Source organism: Podarcis gaigeae (assembly GCF_964106915.1).
Source record: "Podarcis gaigeae genome assembly, chromosome: 8".
Taxonomy (NCBI): domain Eukaryota; kingdom Metazoa; phylum Chordata; class Lepidosauria; order Squamata; family Lacertidae; genus Podarcis; species Podarcis gaigeae.
Window position 1 is genome coordinate 72,982,067 of NC_139684.1, and position 22,309 is coordinate 73,004,375.

At 47.4% G+C, this 22,309-nt stretch overlaps 2 protein-coding genes across 3 annotated transcripts in view; one reads left to right on the forward strand and one right to left on the reverse strand.

Annotated features, from left to right (window-relative positions):
* The first annotated feature begins 888 nt into the window (after positions 1-888).
* On the forward strand, positions 889-10,623 carry TMEM147 (transmembrane protein 147). Of its 2 annotated transcripts, none has more exons than XM_083751176.1 (8): positions 889-980; positions 1,483-1,608; positions 4,250-4,319; positions 5,599-5,664; positions 5,873-6,009; positions 7,585-7,669; positions 8,919-9,040; positions 10,322-10,623. In XM_083751176.1, exons 2-8 carry the CDS (start codon positions 1,532-1,534, stop codon positions 10,440-10,442), a joined length of 678 nt encoding a protein of 225 aa, XP_083607302.1. In that variant the 5' UTR covers positions 889-980; positions 1,483-1,531; the 3' UTR covers positions 10,443-10,623. The 2 variants fall into 2 exon arrangements, with proteins under 2 accessions (XP_083607302.1, XP_083607303.1); XM_083751177.1 differs by lacking the exon at positions 889-980 and adding an exon at positions 1,013-1,036.
* A 2,108-nt stretch (positions 10,624-12,731) lies between these two features.
* ATP4A (ATPase H+/K+ transporting subunit alpha) overlaps positions 12,732-22,309 on the reverse strand; it is a 29,513-nt gene continuing 19,935 nt past the window's right edge. Inside the window, exons 15-23 of the mRNA XM_083751034.1 lie at positions 20,349-20,499; positions 19,510-19,678; positions 18,716-18,870; positions 18,487-18,610; positions 17,250-17,395; positions 15,854-15,987; positions 15,543-15,644; positions 14,632-14,723; positions 12,732-13,850 (exon numbers count right to left, since the gene is read on the reverse strand). Of these exons, the coding sequence (XP_083607160.1) occupies positions 13,822-13,850; positions 14,632-14,723; positions 15,543-15,644; positions 15,854-15,987; positions 17,250-17,395; positions 18,487-18,610; positions 18,716-18,870; positions 19,510-19,678; positions 20,349-20,499 (1,102 nt within the window). The 3' untranslated portion in view covers positions 12,732-13,821. The remainder of the gene's footprint in view (positions 13,851-14,631; positions 14,724-15,542; positions 15,645-15,853; positions 15,988-17,249; positions 17,396-18,486; positions 18,611-18,715; positions 18,871-19,509; positions 19,679-20,348; positions 20,500-22,309) is intronic.

Consider the following 22,309-nt stretch of genomic DNA (forward strand, 5'->3'; position numbering starts at 1 on the left):
TGGCAAGTTTCGTTCCTTGCCATCATAAATTCGTAGGCTTGACTCTTGAAAAGCTTTCCACTTTTTAAACTGGCTGGCCCTCACTCTGCGGCTGTTCTCAACCACCATTTCTCACCCCCACGGTAAGCTGCAGCAAAAGCTTAGAAACCACTACTATCATTAATTGCATTTATATCTCACCTTTTTATCCAAAGAGCTCAAGGTGTGGTGTACATGGTTCTTTCCCTCCTCATTTAATTTCCACAGCAACCCCAAGAGGTAGGAGGTTAGGCTGAGAGAGGCTGGCCCAAGGTCACCCAGTGACCTTCATGGCCCAGTGGATATTTATTGCAGCAAATTATTATTATTGTTGTTGTTGTTGTTGTTGAATTTATATACCGCCCTATACCCGGTCTCAGGGCGGTTCACAAATGCTTTTATGAGCAAAGAAGAGGTCATTGTTATGTGTGCTGTGCAGATGAGAGGGGAGGAAAATGTAAGCATTTGATCACTGGGGCCGAAATGCAAGAAGTCTAATCTGTGGCGTTTTTGCGCAAAGGACACGCGTGCAACAAGGACAGTCTGTGTAGCAGCAGGAACTCTCTGGTTTTCCCAAGTGAATTGCGCCCGTAGTTCCAGAAAGGGCGGCGAGCTACGATTCCCAAAACGCAACTGTCGCCGCAATGTTGATTCCAGCGACAGTTCACGGATGTCGCCGGAAGGCGCCGCTCGCCGCCCTTCTTTGCGCAACAACACGCTTTTAAAGGCGTGCAATCGCCTTGCGAATTAAGAACTACGACGCCCGCCATGCCCTTGGGGCGCCGCTCGCGCGGTGCACCTTGGGAGTTGTATTGCGCCCGTTCCGAACGCAGGATAGACAGGCACTCGACAGAACTACAAACCCCATGATGCAATGGAAGTTCTAGGAAGGGAGGGAGAGGGGCGCGAAGCTGCACGCATGCGCAGATGCAGAGGGTGACAGCAGGGAAGACGTGAAATCAGTAAGTACCAACGGGAGTGGAGGGCGGTTCAAGCCTAGAGACCCGTCTACTCAAGAGTAAGTCCCGCTCAGTTCCATGGGGCTTGCTCCCGGGTAAATGCTCGCTTTCCCGCAGCAGAAGCAGAGGCTTCCTTGTAGGCTTTGAAGCAGAGGCTGAATGGCCACCTGTCATGGATGATCTCTCTGGGATCCCTGGACTAGATCACCGTCAGAGTCCCTTCCAACCCGACAGTTCTGTGACAGGTCCCCCTTTCCCCGACCCCGAGGTTACTTGCAATCCTGGCAGGGGAACCTGCGGCTCTCCGGAGCTCGCTGGACTCGCAACTCCCTTCATTATCCCTGGGCAGGAGGTGGGAGGGAGCTGAAGCCCAGCAACCCCCAGATGGGTTTCGCGGGTGGGGGAGTCGGGACCCCTTGGCTCCGTGCTGTGGGTCAGGATGTGGGGAAGGCTGCGCCTGGTTCTTTCCTGTGCTTCTCATCCTCCCCTTTCCTTCCTTGCGGAGGCGGCAGGTGGGACGAACTCGAGTCTCGACCCGCCAGGCTGGCTGCGAGATGACCCTCTTCCACTTTGGGAATTGCTTTGCCCTCGCCTATTTCCCCTATTTCATCACCTACAAGTGCAGCGGCCTGTAAGTGTTGGGTGTGTGTGTTTGAGGGGTGGTGGGAATGTGAGGTGCATTGTTGGGGGTGATGTGGGGAGGTTCTGGCCGAGCTGGGAGGGATTTGCTTCACCCTTTATGAGCAGTGCAGGACGCGGGTGGTGCTGTGGGTTAAACCACAGAGCCTAGGGCTTGCCGATCAGAAGGTTGGTGGTTTGAATCCCTGCGACGGGATGAGCTCCCATTTCTTGGTCCCTGCTCCTGCCAACCTAGCAGTTCAAAAGCACTTCAAAGTGCAAGTAGATAAATAGGTACCGCTCTGGCGGGAAGGTAAACGGCGTTTCCGTGCGCTGCTCTGGTTCACCCGGAAGCTGTATGCCGGCTCCCTCGGCCAGTAAAGCAAGATGAGTGCCGCAACCCCAGAGTTGGCCACCACTGGACCTAATGGTCAGGGGTCCGGTTACCTTTATATTTACCTTTATGAGCAGTGCATTTTGAGGGGCACATAATGGATGGAAAGCTAGAATGGGAGCAGGCTTTGCATGGGATGGTGTGGGCTATACAAAACAGAGACTGGTGCCTTTTAATGTGTAGGAACACAGGAAGCTGCCTTATATGTCCATCCATTTCAATATTGCCCACACTGACAGGCAGCAGCTCTCCAGTGTTTCGGGAAGGGTTCTCTCTCTCTTTCCCGTCCCTACTTGGAGATTCCAGGGATTGAACTTGGGATCTTCTGCATGTGCTCCTTTTGTAAACCACTGGCAGCCTCAATAATAATAATAATAATAATAATAATAATAATAATTTATTTATACCCCGCCCATCTGGCTGAGCCTCCCCAGCCACTCTGGGCGGCTTCCATAGAAACCAAAAATACAGTAAAATATCACACGTTAAAAACTTCCCTGAACAGGGCTGCCTTAAGATGGCTTCTGAATGTCAGGTAGTTGTTTATCGCTTTGACATCTGCTGGAAGGGCGTTCCACAGGGCGGGCGCCACTACCGAGAAGGCCCTCTGCCTGGTTCCCTGTAGCTTTGCTTCTCGCAATGAGGGAACCGCCAGAAGGCCCGCAGCGCTGGACCTCAGCGTCCGGGCAGAACGATGGGGGTGGAGACGCTCCTTCAGGTATACTGGACCAAGGCCGTTTAGGGCTTTAAAGGTCAGCACCAACACTTTGAATTGTGCTCGGAAACATACTGGGAGCCAATGTAGGTCTTTCAAGACCGGTGTTATATGGTCTCGGCGGCTGCCCCCAGTCACCAGTCTAGCTGCCGCATTCTGGATTAGTTGTAGTTTCCGAGTCACCTTCAAAGGTAGCCCCACGTAGAGTGCATTGCAGTTGTCCAAGCGGGAGATAACCAGAGCATGCACCTCTCTGGTGAGACAGTGTGCAGGCAGATAGAGTCTCAGCCTACGTACCAGATGGAGCTGGTAAACAGCTGCCCTGGATACAGATTTGACCTGTGCCTCCATGGACGGCTGTGAGTCCAAAATGACTCCCACAGAATGGGGCACAGTTACCCCATTCAGGACCAAGGAATCCTCCACACCTGTCCGCCTCTTGTCCCCCCAAAACAGTACTTCTGTCTTGTCAGGATTCAGCCTCAATCTGTTAGCCGCCATCCATCCTCCAACCGCCTCCAGACACTCACACAGGACCTTCACCGCCTTCACTGGTTCTGATTTAAAAGAGAGGTAGAGCTGGGTATCATCCGCATACTGATGAACACCCAGCCCAAACCCCCTCATGATCTCTCCCAGCGGCTGCATGTAGATGTTGAAAAGCATGGGGGAGAGGACAGAACCCTGAGGCACCCCACAAGTGAGAGCCCAGGGGTCTGAACACTCATCCCCCCCCCCACTTTCTGAACACGGCCCAGGAGGAAGGAGCGAAACCACTGTATGACAGTGCCCCCAGCTCCCAGCCCCTCAGGACGGTCCAGAAGGATGTTATGGTCGATGGTATCAAACGCTGCTGAGAGATCCAGCAGAACTAGGAAACAGCTCTCACCTTTGTCCCTAGCCTGCCGGAGATCATCAACCAGTGCGACCAAGGCAGTTTCAGTCCCATGATGAGGCCTGAATCCCGACTGGAAGGTTGCTGTTGCTTGGGAATTCTAAGAAGCAGAAATATCAGTGCCATTCCAAAGGCTCAGCCCACTCTTTTGATTCGAGAGAGCGTCCAAACGCAGATGAGCATTTGGTGCTTGTTCTCCGGTGCTGCATGCGAAATTTGGTTATGATACCTTCAGAGGTGCCTAAATGCGTAGCAAGTAAACAAACCAAATTTCCAGAACATAAAGGGTGGTAAAATAAAGTGCTGGTCCGACTCAAATTACACCCACTGAAGCTAATAGACATGGCTAACAGATTCATTGATTTCAGTTTGGAGCAGGGCTTATATGGGCTGCATGCAGTTGTGGGAACTGTCCTTACTCTGATGCCCTCCAGCTGTTTCGGATTCCAACCCCCCTCATCCCCTATCATTGGCCATGCTGGCCAGGACTGATGGGACACAGTACTGTCCTTTCATCTCATTCGGTGGGGCTAGGGACCAAGAAATAAAAGCTCTGACGAGGGAAAACAGCCATTAACAAGAGAGCTCCTTCTGCTTTAGCAGTATCCCATCCCACAAAGGACTGTCTTTTTTATTTCTCCCCCTTTCAGGTCAGAGTATAATGCCTTCTGGAGGTGTGTCCAAGCTGGAGCTACCTACCTCTTTGTCCAGCTTTGCAAGGTATTGCCCGACCCCTTCGCTCTCTTGAAGTTATGAGGAAGAAGCGCATGAGAATCTGGATGCCGAGAATGTGAAGGCACACAAAGGAGGCACACAGCTCTCTCGGCAACACCCTTGCGCTGGTGCATAGTTGTGCCACGGACTTTCTGAGTTTGATCCCAGTCTGGTGTCCAGCAAGGCAGGACTGGGGAATATGGGGCCTTCTCAGTGTTGCTGTACTCTTAACTCCCATTAGCACCAGGCAGCATGGCAAATGGTGGGGGATGATGGGAGATGAAGTTCAGCAACATTTAGGAGGCCTGTCACTGCAGCGGTGAGAATATTTGTTCTTGTTTGGGCCATAATTCTGTATCCACTAAGCTGGGAGTAAGTGCCATTGTAGTCTGTTGGACTTCACTCTAAACTGGGCAATCCTATATATTTGTTAAGAGCCTGATTCTGATGATCACCAGCAGAAGCTCAGAAAGTGAACAGAGAAATTGTGATTTCCCTCTTTCAAAGCGCTAGAACTCCCTGAGTCTGTCAGTGAAGCTGGATGTTGGAAGATTCAGGGCAGACAGAAGAAAAACGCTTCTTCACACAGCACAGAGTTAAACTGTGGAACTCTCTTCCACAGGAGGCAGGAATGGCCACCAATTTGGATGGCCTTAAAAGAAGGTTAGACAAATCCATGGAAGATAAGAGTATCAATGGCTACTAACCAACATGCACTTCTGAATGCCAGTTACTGGGAAAAGCAGTGGGGCAGAGTGTTTTCATGCTCCGGTCTTGCTTTGGGGGCTTGTCACAGGCACCTGGTTGGCCACCGTGAGAACACGGTGACCACTGGCCTGATCCAGCAGGACTCTTTGTATATTAGAATATGGGCATATGAAGCCAGCTAACAATGGGTACTCAATGGACAGTCCTGTACCTGTGATTTCAGTAGCCTTTCTAAAAAATAATAATGCTGTGCTGTGCTAACTTTTTTGCTCTTCCGCAAAGAGAAAGGGCCTTTTTGGTGGTGGTCCCTGAACTTGTTGTGAAGTGCCGTCCCTGGGAATAGTGCCCCCCCCCCCAACTGTTGCCTTTCACCACAATCCTTAAAATGTTAATCGTGAAATTTTGCTGCTCATTCTCATGGGCTGTAGTGAAAGCTCGAATCGGAGAGTGTTCTATATTTTCAGGATTCTGGTAGAACATAACTATATATGTCCACTTGTCCACTGTACATTTCCCTCCCTGTTTTTATAAATGTTTTCATTCCTCAATGTTGGTTGCTGCCTTCTTTCTCTTACAGATGCTGTTCTTAGCCACCTTCTTCCCAACTTGGGAGGGCGGCGCAGGCGCTTACGACTTCATTGGAGTAAGTCTGGCACTTGGGCAAGCAGGGCAGGGTGGGAACCTACAAGGATGGAGGTACAACTACCTGTATCACATACTAGTGACTATCCTACATAATTGGGAGCATCCGTGCTTGCATAACTTGAGAGATGTGGATTCGGGAGGACGGGGGGGGGGGGGGAATTGGGGTTTTCCTGTCTGCTGCTCTGAAACCTTTCCTCTTGTACCAGGAATTCATGAAAGCCACCGTGGACTTGGCTGACCTGGTGGGCTTGCACCTGGTCATGTCGCGGAACGCAGGGAAAGGGGAGTACAAGATCATGGTGGCTGCCATGGGATGGGCCACAGCGGAGCTCATCATGTCCCGGTGAGTTGGGCCTTAGCCCCGCCTCAGGGGGCGGAGTCCAAAGCTAGTTGGGGAGGTATGTGGGCGGAGCTCAGTTGGAGTCACTTATCCCAGGTGAATGCGAGGTTCTGATGTGGGTTTTTATGCCTCTGCCTTCTCCATCAGCAATGTTGCATGCTTTAATTTTATTTTTTTATGTGCTTTTAATCCACATTCATTCATCTGGAGTAACTATTAAACCCCTCATTCAAATGAATGTGACAGGCATTAGTATTCTGACTTTACCCACAAAATGTCCCCAACAACTAAAAATGAATAGTACCTATTTGACCATCAGTTGCATGGTTTGTTAAAAAAACCTATTTTTGTTTCCTTTTTCATCATCACCTTACAATTGCTTAACTCCGCCTTATTCCTCCCTTTCACTCCAATTCTTTGCACTTTCAATTTTCTGTAAAATTCCCCACAAGCCTGATATGTTTCAGCAACCTGCTGGAACAAATATTCTCTTTTCTTTCTCTTCCCCCCAATGATTTAAATAACTCTCTTAAGTTGTTTGAAGGGTGTCAAGGTGTGTGCATTCTTTCTCATGAAGGTGTGGTTCATTTCTAAAATGATAGGCGCTGGGACTTGAATCTGCCTGGAGAGGCTAATCCTTACACTGCCACATAGCTTGGATTGTTGTTGCTTCATTACTGAGGCAGACACACTCTGCACATGCTTGAGGAAACTTCAGTGTGTTGGATGTCCCCAAGCTGAACTTTGACACAGAATAAATAAATAAAATTGTCCAGTAGCATCTTAGAGACCAACTAAGTTTGTTCTGGGTATAAGCTTTCGTGTGCATGCACACTTCTTCAGATACCTTGGTATCTGAAACTTAGTTGATCTCTAAGGTGCGACTGGACAATTTTTTAAAATTTATCTATACACAGAATATTAGGCTCTGGTGCTACATTCTAGGGAGCCTTTGTGATGAGCAATCCTGAGTGTGCAGCCCTAGGTTTCATTTTGAATTTGGAAAGACTTTCATGGCTCATAATTACAGGCTGATCCCTGGTTGAGCAAGAGCTTTTGGAAGGTTGCTCTTTTTCCTTTTGCAACCAGTGTGTGCGTGTCATGTCTGTGTGTGCATGTGTAATGTCTGGTTTCGAGATGCTTGGATGTAGCTGCACGTAATCAGCACTGCTGTGATAGGCCAGCTCCATCAGGTGGTCTCCTGCCTTGCTGTCATCTTGGAGCAGCCATTCCATCAGGCTGCCTCTGTGGGAGAGACAGGAAGCAGAAGGCTCATTCCATTCCCTTTGCCAAAAGCCCAGCTCCATCAGTCACCTCCTTACCAGCTGGTCATTGTAAGAACAGCTGTTTAAAAATGGGTGCCTGAGTTTGACTTTTTCCTCTTCCCTCCTTGTCCTTTTTCTTTGCGTGCCATGCTTTTTTAGATTGCAAGCCTGAGGGTAGGGATTGTCTTGTTTTAATTGATTGCCCACGGGGCACTCTGGGGGTCCTTTTGACTGAAGAGTGGGTACCAAATTCTCTGAAGAAATGAATAAATAAATGTGTGAACTGTGTCTGACGCCGCTGTGCTTTTGACAGATGCATCCCGCTCTGGGTGGGAGCTCGTGGAATTGAGTTTGACTGGAAATACATCCAGATGAGCATCGACTCTAACATCAGTCTGGTAAGTGCTGATTTTGCTGTTGCCTGTTGTGAGCTTCTCTAAAGCAGTGCCCCTGCTGGCGGGGAGGAAGCATGACATTTGGATAGTCTTCCCTGGTTTTATTTTCTTCCCCTGCTGTTCTAGTGGTGGTGTTTTTATAAACACAGCAGTAGAGTTGACAGAAGAAATACACTTTTTTGTGTGTGCCCCTGTGTGTTCTGATGATCAATCCAATTAACTGTTTGAGTAAAACTGCAAAACTTTGTATATGGGTCTGAATGCGCGTGAGAATAATAGTTCAAAAGAGACTATAACTCTCAGTGTTAATGTTCCTTCTGAACTGAGCTGTTCTTAAGTGACAGTGGACTAGTTGGATTTTAAAATAATGCATTTTAATAAAATCCATGCCTGCTATGAGGCTTGTATTGCAGGCAGCCTGGATATTTTACAGGCGTGTACTTATAGCGAAGTCACTATCTGAGTGTGGATCCATAGGCAACCAAAACACCACTGTCTATATACAAAAGGGAAGTATTGCATCATATAATTTTGGATTGCCCTCTTCTCGACACCCATCACAGAGATCTCCTAGTGACCCCCTTACAGCTTAAAATACCGTCAAACCTTGGTTGCTGAACGTAATCGGTTCCGGAAGCCCGTTCGGCTTCCAAAATGTTCAACAACTGAGGTGCAGCTTCCAATTGGTTGCAGGAGCTTCCTGCACTCAAGCGGAAGCCGCTTCGGATGTCTGGCTTCTGAAAAACGTTCGAAAACCGTAGCATTTACTTCCAGGTTTTCGGCGTTCGAGAGCTGAAACGTTCCAAAACGGAGGTGTTCGGGAGCCAATGTTTGACAGTATCAATTTGCAAAGGCTCTGTAATCCAATATTTGTTGAGGGATGATACTCCTGAAACTACGAATATTGTTTTGTGGTACTTAGCCGAGTTCTTTAAAGCTAAATCTAAAGTTGCCCGATTTATTAAATGGTCGGTATCTAGTCTTTTATATACTGTATTGTCTGTGTTTGGTTTATCAAAGTATTTGGGTGACTTTGTATGATTTTATTGTTTTAACTTATGCCAATAAAGGCCAGTTACAAGTTACACCTATGGATAACAGTGGTGTACAGGGTGTATGATGTAGCCTGTCTAGGAGAAGAAAAACTCTGGTCCTAAACTTCTGCTGCCTTGCGGGATGTGCCACAGAAAGGATTTGGAATCATACCTCTCTGTTTGCTCCCCTCATGCCCCCCCCATTTTTCTTTTCCCAGGTCCACTATATTGCCACGGCCGCCCTGGTATGGATGTTTACACGCTACGATTTACCCAAACACTACCGACTGCCCCTCACTTTCCTGCTGGGAGTCAGTGTCTACAAGGCTTTCTTCATGGAGTGAGTCACTGGGTGCTCATAGCTTGGAGGTGGGACTTGGGGCTTGTGCGTTTCAGGCCATGGCTTCCATTAGCTGATATAAAACAGCTTTTTCGATTCCTTCAATACCTTGTTCAGTATTGTCTACACCAGCCTTCCAGATAATGTTGGACTGCGACTCCTATTATTTTATTCATTGCATGCACATCCCATCTTTCCTACGAGTTTCTCAATGTGGTGGTTCTCTTTGTCCCCATTTTATCCTTACAACAAACCTGCGAGGGAGGTCAGGCTGAGAGTTGAGGGACTGGCCCAAACTCACTCAGTGAGCTTTCATGGCCGAGCGGGGATTTGAACCCGGGCCTCCCAGGTCCTAGTCCAACACTCTAACCACTGCGCCATATTGGCCTGCTGTTAGCCTTGGTCAATATCATCCCAGTGGTCAGGGATGCACAAGGATGGCAAAAGAGGGGTCTACGCTGACTAGAAGAGGCTCTCCAGGGTTTTAGCTGAGAGTCATGCGGGTGGTGCTGTGGGTTGAACCACAGAGCCTAGGACTTGCCGATCAGAAGGTTGACGGTTCAAATCCCCGTGACGGGATGAGCTCCTGTTGCTCAGTCCCTGCTCCTGCCAACCTAGCAGTTCGAAAGCACGTCACAGTACAAGTAGATAAATAGGTACCACTCTGGCGGGAAGGTAAACAGTGTTTCCGTGCGCTGCTCTGGTTCGCCGGAAGCGGCTTAGTCATGCTGGCCACATGACCCGGAAGCTGTATGCTGGCTCCCTCGGCCAATAAAGCGAGATGAGCACCACAACCCCAGAGTCGGCCACGACTGGACCTAATGGTCCTTTACCTTTACTTTCCCATTCCTACCTCGAGAGCCTAGCGATTAAATCTGGGGACGTTCTGCATGTGGAGCATGTGCTCTGCAGCTGAACTATGACCCTTCCCCAAATACATAAGCATTAAACATTGCAGGATGTTTTCTTTTAAGCGTGGAAGTTTTAAGCACAGAAGTTAAGTGGGACCTCCTGCTCTCCTGCCCCACTAAATCCTTACAGCCATGGAAGGACTGTAGTTCAGTGGTAGAGTATCTGCCTTGCATGCAGAAGGTCGCAGGTTGAATCCCTGGTGTCTCCAGGCAGGGCTGAGGAATGCTTCTATCTCAAACCCTGGAGAGCTGCTGCCAGTCAGAGTGGACAGCACTGCTCTAGATGAACCAGTGCTTTGGTTTGGTAGAAGGCAGCTCCCGATGTTCCTCTGCTCCTTACCAACCCTCTCCCTTTTCTTTTCCTTCCCAGGTCTTTCGTCCATGTTTTTCTCCTGGGCAGCTGGACAGCCCTCCTGGTCAAGGCTGTCATCACCGGCCTCCTTTCCCTCAGCTCCCTGACTCTCTTTGTCACTCTGGTACACAGCAACTGAGGGTTCATTCCTTCCCACTCAGGGAGGAGACATTGCCTTTGCACCCCGGCGGGATTGTCCGGCCAAGTCGCTGTCGCCAAGTCAAGACACGGTTTCATCCTGCCCGCGGTGAGATCGGCCTCAGCGCGGCCTCTGATTGCAGGCAAGGGGAATAATAATAATAAACAGGTTTTGGTATTTCTGTGGTTTGCAATGGTTAAGTTCTTTCTGACTTCATTGGAGGTGTTTAAATGGAGGTTGGGTGGCCGTTTGCCAGGGATTCCTTAGCTGCGATTCCTACGTTGCAGGTGGGTTAGACTAAATGTCCGCTGGGGGTCCCTTCTGGTGCTACAATTTTATGATTCTGTGACTGTTGTCTGAACAGGCCTGTTACGCTGCATGGGAATGGCATCAAACGTGGGTCTTTGTTTTCTCCTTGAAGTAGGTGTGATCAGTGTCAAGTCACTGTTGGCTTTGCAAGGAGGTGACTTGAGTTGTCACAGAGTAAGGCAGGGTAGGCGTAAATGCATTGTAGTTGCTGAAAAGCATCTGTTTTAGACCCAGGAACCAAATGCCTCCTAGTGTATCTTCCTATCTGCCTTCTCCTTGTCAATTCGAGGGCCCCACCACCCCAAAATAAGTTGCTTTGTGTGAAAAGTGTAAATAATTGCTTCCCTCGCATCTCTAAATTTAGGGTAGAATAATAGGAGAGTCAAATAAGTAAGTGACAATTACATGGGTGTGTGCACCCAAAAACTTCCTGGGGAAGTAGAGTTCTTTCCATCAGGTTGAAGGGAGTTAAGCAAGCTCTCTCTCTACAGTGTGATATTTTCCCTAGTGAGTTGGTTGGAGGTTCTTGAAAATGTACATACCCTTTAGCAAAGGGACCCTTTAACTTTCTGTATAAGCTGGTGCACAGGGCAGTGTGTGACTCTGCTCCCTGTTGAGGGCGACTGCCATACAGTGGTGCCCCGCAAGACGAATGCCTCGCAAGACAGAAAACCCGCTAGACTAAAGGGTTTTCCGTTTTGGAGGTGCTTCGCAAAACGAATTTCCTATGGGCTTGCTTCGCAAGACGAAAATGTCTTGCGAGTTCCTGCGGGGGTTTTTCCTCCCCCCCCTTTTCCCCAAGCCGCTAAGCCGCTTATCAGCTGATCCGCTAAGCCGCTAAACCGCTAAGCTGCTTAACAGCTGATCCACTAAGCCATTAAGCTGCTTATCAGCTGATCCACTAAGCCGCTAAGCCGCTTATCAGCTGATCCGCTAAGCCCACTAAGCCGCTAATAGTGCTAATCCGCTAAGCCGCTAATGGGCTTGCTTCGCAAGACGAAAAAACCGCAAGACGAAGAGACTTGCGGAACGGATTCTTTTCGTCTTGCGAGGCAGCACTGTATTTTGATTCATGCAGACCCTGCAGTTCTGCATGCTGTTGCAAACATTGTTGATGCACACCACCGAAGGCGTATGAAGAAATAATTGTGCAGCTCATGGTTGAGATCTGCTATGGCGGGGGGTGGGGGTGGGACTGGATCTGGCTGACGGGCCAGGTCCTTATCTCTCCCGTGGGCCAGGTTTTACAAGTGTCAGATCACTCAGTGCCATCATGAAGCGGTGCTTTGAAGACCCAAGGATCAGCTGGTGGCCGGGGCTTCAAAGTGCTGCTCAGAGCTCTTTGCACAAGCGCTCGCTTTGACATTTGGTTGGCTGGCGTGCAGGGAGTCTGGAGTGCCCAAGGATCTGCTGGTTGGTGGTGCTTCAGAAGCCCTTTTGGGCCCGGCTCAGCCCCATTCCTGCCTACCCACTCCTATATCAGGGATTCCCAAGCTGGGGTGCAGACTTATTCCAAAGGAGCAGTGAAGAAGTTATCCCAACCCCACCGCCTTGCCACCTGCCCCTTTGCTTAAAGGAGCAGGGGAGGATCCTTCAGAGGGTGCCTTTGCCAACACAGCAATTTTAGTCAATTGTACCTTAAGACAAAGAAGAAGAAAAACATCTGCATAGGTGCCTGGTCAGCTGGAGTAGACCCTGCTTCACCATGGTTGAGCAGCAGCATGGATAGCTACAAGCCCATTGACACTCAGTGGGCTACACAGCTGTGCAAATTTCTTGAATCAGAAATCCTTTGTATGATGACGGACTGCAGCATACAGCATCACTGCCTGCCTGCCATGCTCGCTGGGGTTGATGGGAGTTATAGTCCAGCAAAATCCGGAAGGCCATAGGCTCCTGGCCTCAGTAAATAATGCTGACCTAACATCACCAAAAACTTGAATGCAGCTCCCATATAAACGAAATGCCAATCTGCATTCATTGGCTTATCTTATGTCATTTTATTTTAATTCTGTTTCTCATGCCTTGCTCGCCCTCCTCCCCTCTGCTCTGTCACATAGAGATTTTGCTGGCATGCTGCTTTTACATGTATATTTGCAGCCTTCAGAGTTATAAACTTAGTATTTATTTTTAAAAAAATGCACATGAAAACTCTCATGATCTAGAAATCCTGTGCCAATTTGTTACACGGCTGTGATCTTAGCACCTGCAATCATACATATATAATTTCCCTCCACTCTGCATATCAGCACCCTTAAATCATTTCTTGACGAAGGGCTAGCTATCTTCCCCCAAAGTAGTTGAGTGGGAACTGTGGTAGCCTGAAGTTTAAGTTTTATCTTAAAGGTGTTGTTTGCATCAACAGAAGTATTGTGTCCAGATCAAGGGAAGTAATAGTACCACTCTATTCTGCCTTGGTCAGACCACACCTGGAATACTGTGTCCAATTCTGGGCACCACAATCTTAAGAAGAATATTGACAAGCTGGAACGTGTGTGGAGGAGGGCAACCAAGATGACCAGGGGTCTGGAAACCAAGCCTTATGATGAGTGGTTGAGGGAGTTGTGTATGTTTAGGCTGGAAAAGAGAAGACTAAGAGGAGATCCGACAGCCACTTTCAAATATCTCAAGGGCTGTCACATGGAATATGGAGCAAGATTGTTTTCTGCTGCTCTAGAAAGTAGGGCCTGAACCAATGTATTCAAATTACAAGAAAGGAGATTCTGACTAAAAATTAGGGAGAACTTTCTACCAGTAATTGCTGATCAACAGTGGAGCAGACAAGCTTGGAAGGTGGTGAGCCCTCCTTCCTTGGAGGCTTTTCATCAGAGGTTGGGTGGCCATTTGTCAGGAATTCTTTAGCTGAGATTCTTGCATTGCAGAGGGTTGGTCTGGATGACCCTCGGGGTCCCTTCCAACCTTACGATTCTATGATTCTGTGGTGTGAAACGTGGCAGGCTTGGCTCAGCAGTACGGTTGTTGATGACAGAAGCAAATCCTTTATTTCCTTGTCTCCGTTGCACAAGCAGGGAAAATGGGGAAAAGCTCCGCCCAAAAGAAGCTTTGCCTTTTAGTAGTAGAGTTCTTTGTCCCACCAACCTGGAGGAAGGGAATTTTTTTTACAATTAATTTGCAGAATTTGTAAGCCATCTTTTGGCCCCAAAAGGCTCTTGCAGCTGCATACAAAAATCAGTTTCAAAGATGTCCCCTGCCCACAGGCTCATAATTTAAGAAAACAAGACAAACGAAGGGAAAGGTAACAAGATGGAGGAGAGAGAAAGTAAGCCGAGAAACAAGTCCTTAAAAATTACAGCCAGTGTCAATGTCGGTTCTGGCTGTCTTGCCCTTGGTTCAGATAAAATGTGAATAAGAAGGGTATATTAGTATATGAAATCGCACATGCCATGCAGAAGGTGGATAAAGAAAAGTTTAACACTAAAACTCGTGGGTATCCAATGAAGATTTGGGACAAATAAAAGAAAACATTTCTTGGAGCACATAGTTAAACTATGGAACTCACTCCCACAAGAGGCAGTGATGGCCACCAACTTGGATGGCTTTAAAAGAGGATTGGGCAAATTCTTGGAGGACAAGGCTACCAATGGCTTCTGTGTCCTACAACAGGAATTCAGAAGCAGGCTGCCTCCGACCGTGGAGAGAGACCATTGCAGGCTTCCCTCACAAAGCCCAGGGAGCTGGAGCATCACATTCCTGCCTGCTGTTCTGAGTGCTGCTTTGGCTGCCAGATGCAGGACCAAGACCAGAAGGTTGACCCAAAGGTCAGTAGCCACAACAGGGCAGGAGAGTGTGCCTGAAGACCCACATGTCATTTCTACATTGGCAGATGCAACAGGTGAATTCTCTTCCCCCAGTTACTTACTTCCAGGGTGTCTCCGGACTCCCAGCTTTCGGATTTCATCATAGACAAAGATGAGAAGGCCATAGGGTAGCGGCACCAGCCACCACTGGAATCTAAGCAGGAAAAAGGGTATTCAGTGCTACGTTGCTAAGCCAGCCAGCTGAGCTCAGTTATTGTTTCGTTGAGTTGGCCCAAGGCAAGACAGAAAACCATTCTCAAAAATGTAGCATCACTAGCAGGACAAACAAAGGGAGGGGAGTCCAGGAGCTGCATATAAGTGTTTATTTCAATGCATTTCAGAAACAAAATCCTTTCTCAATCATATGCAAATAACTTTGCAAAAAGGGTAACTGTTGCAAAATAAAAGCAGAGTGAAATCTCTTCTGTAATCTAAAAATTAACCAGAGATTTACCAGTAGATCTCAATTTGCCCTTTGCTGGCCTAGGAGATGCTTCCACTAACAGAACAAAGCTGCTGGGCTGCTGTCCATGGTGCTGGGCGAAAGAGAGCCCTATCTACTGTATACAGTGGCTGTGCTCATCTGCTTTCTCCCTTTCAGGTTAGCATGGAGAATTAGGAAGCTGAGCTGGATGGGTGAGTTAAGTGGTGGCGTCACAACTCTGTACAAGGTGATATCCTAAGTCATACCAAGTCAGGCTACCTTGCTCCATCTATCTGGAGGTGCCATTTGTATACTGATGGACATCTGCTCCAGTTGGCAGAGCAAAATGGTCAGGGGTGATGCTGACCAACAACATCTGGATGGCCCTCCATTGACTGCCTTTTGAGATACATCAGTTCAAAGAAGCCTACTAGCTTTATTAGATCCAGCTGCCCTGCTCTCTTCTACAGAGTATCCTCCATTGGTTGTTCGTTTTTTGGAGTGGCGTGGAGGGCTAAATTTGCCCCATGGAGGCATGTGAGGTCTTACCTTATAGGCATAAAGTTGAAGATGTTGGGCATCCCAGGGCAGTAGCAGAGGAAGCAGCCCAGGCAGAGCTGGAACACGATGGCGATCACCAAGACTTTGTTCCTGAAAAGGGAAGAGGGTGTTTCAGGGTGGGTGGCGAATAGGAAGGCATATGGCTGCTCTTGGTTTCAGCAAAATAGGTAGCATGATTGAGGGGAGATGGGGGCAGGGTGCTTCTATCACAATAACTTCTGTTACAAGAACGGAAAATGCAGCATATTGTATAGCACAGAACCATGTTTGGCTTGGAGATTCATTCGGCTCCCACGTACCGGAAGAATCCCTGCTGGAAGACAGAAAGGCGTCTTGTTTTGCGGATGAGCACATCGGCGATCTGGCACATCTCAATGCTGATGAAGAAGACGGTGTAGCAGGTGTACTCCTGGTACAGGCGCTGCCCAAAAGTCTGCAAGTGGGAAGAATCGATCAGTGAGGACGGAGTGATGCTTGGCTATCTTCTGCCCTCTCTCCCTGCACCAGCTGCACCCACCAGCCTAGGGGGCCCAGTGGCACCTCCTGCAAGGGAAAAGCTGGGCTTCCCATTCCCTACACAAGATCTGGGCTCTGATGGACAACCTATTGCCTTCTACGTGCTGTTGGGCTGCAGCTCCCCACTATGGGCTATGCTGGCTCTTTTGTGAGTCATTCCAATAAACGATGGGGAGCACTTCCATTCAGGAAGGCGGGGCGCTGCCCACCAACCTCACTCTGCCTGAAGCCAGCCCCCACCTGCCTCCCATCTTATGTGCAACCCACCCTGGGTGTTAGTGTGCCTCCTGCTCAGTCTCAGTGCTGCCTCATGTGGAACTGAACAAGGAGGAGGAGGAGGAGGAGGAGGACAAAACCAGAATGAGTTGGCTCTGCCTGCCATTGGATCTCTAGCTCCACCTACTGCTGGCCTCCCTGCCTTACGCCCTACCAGTCCTCAAGGGCACCAACCACCCCTGATAAAATACTATACAGTCATACCTCTGGTTACAGATGCTTCAGGTTGTGTTTTTTCGGCTTACAGACCTGCCAAAACCCAGAAGCATCCGGGTTGTGCATGTGCAGAACTGCTGAATCGCAACCTGCGCATGCGCAGACGCACCACTGCAGGTTGCAAACGCTGCAGGTTGCAAACGTACATCCCGCACGGATTATGTTCGCAACCCAAGCGTCCACTGTATATGATTTTAGTGATTAGCTGCACTGTCCAGGATCTAGGGCAAGCCTTGATGTTTTAAACCTACTCTACCTCTCCATACACAGACACAAGTTCCTGCCTAATTAGGGCAATTTAAAGTTGTTGTTGTTTTAAATAATAATAATTTAACGGATAATTCAGTTAAACATTATGGGCCACATTCATCACACAGTTTGTGATTTCCAGCAGCTGGCATTCAGAGGCTTACTGCCTCTGACAGTGGAGGTATAGAATCATAGAATCATAGAATTCTAGAATTGGAAGATATAGGCCAACCCAAGGTAGAACACAGGCGTCATAGGAAATCAACAGTGTTCTTTCTGCCTTCTCAGTAAGCTGGCCAAGTGCTTCAGGACCGATGTTCTCCTCACATTTCTTTGTCTTTAAACGGGCTGCCTTTCAGCGACAGGACTGTTCCCAACAAAGCAGGACATCTGGTCATCCTGCCTGGAGGCCAGAAGCAGCATGTCTCCTCCACTCACCCACTCTTGTCCGTAGCTATCCTGAACATCTTGGATATGGTCGTTCTCCCAGGCTGCCCGAAGGCCCACACACTTCAGCGGGTACCAGCCTTCCTGGGCCATGGCGGTGAAGTAGTCGGTGAAGCCGGCAAAGGACTGGATGGCTCCTGCGTGGCAGGGAAGAACAAGGGAGTTTGTGTCAGTGGGCGGCCAATCCCAAAGGCTGGTCCATTAGAGCACATGGAGCCACTGCCCCCCTGACCCAAGCTGCCCCAAAACATTCCCAACCTGCCTGCCTGGTGTAGTGGGCCTTGGGTTTTGGGAAGGGCCATGGACCTGCTACCATTTCTGCAGCAGGGTCTTGGCAGCATCCCTTTCTCCAGAGTCCCAGAGCCACCCAAATCAGCATGAAAGGGGAGCTTTTAAACCATTGGGAAGAAGCGTTACCACCTTTCTTGCTGATTGGAACCAATCAGAGTGAAAGGAGGTGAGTCGGCCACAGAGGATTGACTCCTCGGGTCTACCCAGAGAAGGTGTGTGGGAAGAACACCAAGGAGGAGAAGTTCCCTTTGCTCCAAAGCTGAGCACTGAAAATAAGGCACATCAGTTTCAAGAGAACAGTGTGCAAGTTCTGTAATGTACAGTTGACCTTTATGGAAGAAACAACTTTAGTCACTCCGAAAGAAGAAACTGGAGCAGCTTCAGATCATTACCCTGCATGCACTTGGACAGAAAATAGTAGCTCTAGATCAGGGTTTCCCAAATTTGGGTCTCTAGCTGTTTTTGCACTACAATTCCCATCATCTCCTAGCTAGCAGGACCAATGGTCAGAGATGATAGGAATTGTAGTCCAAAAACAGCTGGAGACCCAAATTTGGGAAACTGATCTAGATGAAAGGTGTCCTGCGGAGATCTGCACGGATATCTGTTGTGGAACCCTAATTATTATTGCATAATTATATGTTTATTTATAATCTCAGAAGGGGCGTGGCTGTGAGGGAGCCATCATGAACGGATCCTGCACTTCTGAATTTGCCACTGCACAACCATCCATCACTGCTCAGATGATGTGCCTTTCTCCTCCCCATGTGGTGGCCTCACGGGATGAGGCATGATGGGGCAGGTATCTAAGCCAATTCCTGCCACTCCCTATAGAAACTCCACTCCACATGGAGCCTACCTAGGCTTCCCTGCAACATAGCTTGCCCTCCCCCACTTTCCAACCTCTAGGCTCCCCCCTTCCAGTTCTAATACGCACCGATCTGGAAGTAGGAATAGACCGCTAGCGCTTCATTGACCAGACGGTCCCGTCGAGGGTTGCGTGGTTTCAGGTGCATGATGTCGCTCTCAGCCCTTTCATAGGCCAGGGAAACTGAGGGGAACTGAGAAGAGAGATGAGAAAGGTTTTGGTTTTGGAGTTGGGGGTCGGAAACAAGACTGAGGAGCCCTGGGAAAGAGCTTCTGCTGAATTAGTTTTGGCCACTCACAATGTCTGTGCACAGCTCGATAAACAGGATAGTGATACAACCCAGGGGGAGTGGGACACTGACAGTGATGTAGATCAGATAGGGCGTCAGCTCTGGGATGTTCTTGGTTAGGGTGTACGCGATGGATTTCTTGAGATTGTCAAAGATCAGGCGCCCTGAAAGGAAGAAAAGAATGAAAGAAAGATGGCGGTGGGTTTAATGGACAACTCCTGTTGTTGAGCTGGGATTCCTTCCACCAAACTTTTCTGGAGGTTATCTGCGGGTCCCTTCCAGGCCTGCGATTCTGTGTCCAGCAAAGTTTGGAATCTAATAGACAAAGCTGTTGAGCCAGTCAGACCAGCTTCTTTGTAAGGAAATGACCGTATCTGGCCAATTCAATGCTCTCATCAGCATCTCAAAGAGTGAGCCTTGTTGCCATAGTGATAGCAAGAGGTTGATGCTGTATAGGAAGAGGGCAGGTACATCACTGTGTTCTCATCAGCTTCCCAGAACACAGTATCAACTTGCTATGTGACCACCCAGCCCCTAAATTGTAAAATCTTCTGCTGTCTTGCATGACACACAGTCAGGGTTCATGCATACCTAGCAGTCCCCTTCAGACACCCCTGGCTAATTGCTAAGATCTCCCAAGGAGGGACTGCTGGCTTTTCCATGATTAGTGGAATGCCACCTTCTGACACTTAGGAAGCGGGTCTTCTCGGTGGTGGCACCTACCTTCCCACACGAAGTTGCCACCATCAGATGCTGATGGGCACTAACCCTCCCCCTTGTGCCACAGCCTGCTGAGAACAGACCTTGCTCAACGCCAGTGACGATGGAGGCGAAATTGTCATCCAGAAGGATCATGTCAGCAGCGTTCTTGGCTGCGTCGGATCCGGCAATGCCCATTGCCACACCGATGTCAGCTTTCTTCAACGCTGGGGAATCATTCACCCCATCTCCTGTTACTGCCACAATAGCACCCTGCGAACAAGGAGAGAGAGAGAGAGAGAGAGAGAGAGATGGGCCTCCTGCAGATGGGTGTTTTATTGCAGGTGCATGCTGTTAATACGTCCGCGACACAATCTTAGCGCATCCGTGATGGATTTATCCCATTCATGTTGGTTGTTTCATGTTTCCCCAGTGATCCCACATTTACTGCTGTCCTGAGCAGGAACAGTGCAACAAAAGTGGGAGATAAACAAACTGGAACATTTTTGAAATACAGTGGTACCTTGGGTTACAGACGCTTCAGGTTACAGACTCCGCTAACCCAGAAATAGTACCTTGGGTTAAGAACTTTGCTTCAGGGTGAGAATAGAAATTGCGTGGCGGCAGCTGGAGGCCCCATTAGCTAAAGTGGTACCTCAGGTTAAGAACAGGTTCAGGTTAAGAACAGACCTCCAGAACGAATTAAGTTCATAACCCAAGATACCACTGTAAAAGGTTACAGCAGGAAGTTACAGGATGTGTAGTGATTGGCAATGAAGCAGTCTGAACGCCCCCAAAACTTTTGCAGTCGCAAACAGTATTGAAAGTGGGATTGTGTGTGACTGAAGGCTGGAAATGGAGGGAATGATAATCGTATGAGGCAGGTGATCCAAATTCACTGCGCCCACAATACCTTCTGCAGTTAGGGTTTTGTGACCCTTACCAATTTTTGACAGCTTTCCACAATGATGAGCTTCTGCTGTGGTGAGGTACGAGCAAAGACCATCTCTGGGTGCATTTTGAGAATCTCCACCAACTCCTCGGTTTCCATGTCTTTCAGCTGGCCCCCGTTGACCACACAGGCTCGGGCGTCCCTGGATGCCGAAGCAGAGAAAGGGAGAGCCCCAGGGTCACATACATAGACAGGGCCTTTGTAGTGGCTGCACCAATAATTGTGGGAAAAGTGGCATGGATGGGCCCTTTTCTGATTGCCTTTTTGCTGGCTGGTCAAGACATTCTTATTTCAGCAGCCTTCTGCCTGCTAAGTTCATTTTGACGTGTGATCAATGCCACTGTTGTATCAGTTAGGTTTTCAATGCGTATTTTATGGATTTGTATAGTTGCAAAACACTTTCCATTTTACATTGTCCTGCAATTTTACATTGTTGAAATCTGCCCTGAGTGATTCATGGGCACTAGAAGGGGTGAGACAAAAGTTTTTTTGTATAAATAAAGAGCCTCAAGTTTTCGAGTGAGAGCCTCTCTTCAGTGACAAACAACACACAGAGTTGGTGGTTTCAATGCCGGACAAACACAACTCTGCCCTTCCTTTGTTTCAGTGTGGCTGGCTTACCACATTTTGAAGGAAGTGACCCTCTGCAGATGGAGAACTTCCTCCTGTATGGTGAATATTATACCCAGAGTCACCTAACTGCACTTTGGGATGCTTCTGAGCAGGGTGGATAAAAATCAATGATTTTTAAAAAAATAATTTAAAATATCAGATTTTTAAAAAATAATTTAAAATATCAGATTTTTAAAAAAATAATTTAAAATATCAGATTTTTAAAAAATAATTTAAAATATCAGATTTTTAAAAATTTAAATTGGATTTTTAAAAATTTAATTCGGATTTTTTAAATAAAATGCTCTTGGATGAAAAAATCTTTCTAAAGATAGTTTTCTGTTTAAGTTACATTATAGTCCAAAGGCTATTCATTAGGAAATAAGAATTTGTTTTAAGTTTTTCATGTGTGCTAAAACTCAGTCTAAGTTGTTGGTGTTTTTTTAAAAAAATGTTTAACCACATCAGTTAACAAACATGGATACATATGCTATAATGTTATTGTTTGAGTTAAATAAATTGTTTAAATTTTTATTAAGGGATTGATTATTTTTCTCCTCCCAATAAAGTACAGCAGAAAAGTTGTCCCAATATAAACAGTTAATTTATTAAACCTCACAATAAGTTCATAATTATCTCTGTCTATGTATTTCTAATAGTACAACCAAATCAGGAATTTTTGACATAACTGTAAAAACTACTCTGAAAATTTATTATTCCGAAAACGAAACCTTTATCTGGTTGTACATATGAAGGTTATACCAGCAAGAGTGAGTCTTTCTGTAAAAAAAGAGATTTAAATCAAGTCTTACTGACTGGTGATTTGAACTGTGATTTAAATCGATTTGATTTAAATCAAAGCCACGCTGCTTCTTTTTTTTTAAAAAAATATTTATTAATTTAAAATGAATACATTTATGAAAAACAGATATACATACAAGTAAACAAACATACAATCAAACAAACAAATAACAGAAAAATCAAACAATCCACCACACTATAAGATATAAGAAGATTAATATAATTATCATCATATATACTCCTGATTGATTGATTGATTGGTTTATTACGGCCATTGGCCCATATCTAAAAACAATACATCAAAATAAACATAAACAATACAATTTAAACAGTTCCAAGTTAAAACACCCCTATAAAACCAATTTTACTTCAATTTAGTAAACTATACACAATAAGCTCCCTCTATGTCAACCGCAATTCAAATCCCTCAGATTTTGGGGGGTATGCGTCTTAGTTCTGGCACTTATTGATGGTTCTTAAGTTTGGCTAAGCTGTCAGAGTCATACAGTGATCCATTTCTCCTCTTATGAAATAAGACA

Excerpts from the sequence above, each read along its gene's own strand:
- TMEM147 (XM_083751176.1), top strand. The coding sequence starts at position 1,532 with ATGACCCTCTTCCACTTTGGGAATTGCTTTGCCCTCGCCTATTTCCCC. Across the intron at positions 1,609-4,249 it reads ACCTACAAGTGCAGCGGCCT|GTCAGAGTATAATGCCTTCT; the intron begins GTAAGTGTTGGG and ends TCCCCCTTTCAG. Across the intron at positions 7,670-8,918 it reads TCGACTCTAACATCAGTCTG|GTCCACTATATTGCCACGGC; the intron begins GTAAGTGCTGAT and ends TTCTTTTCCCAG.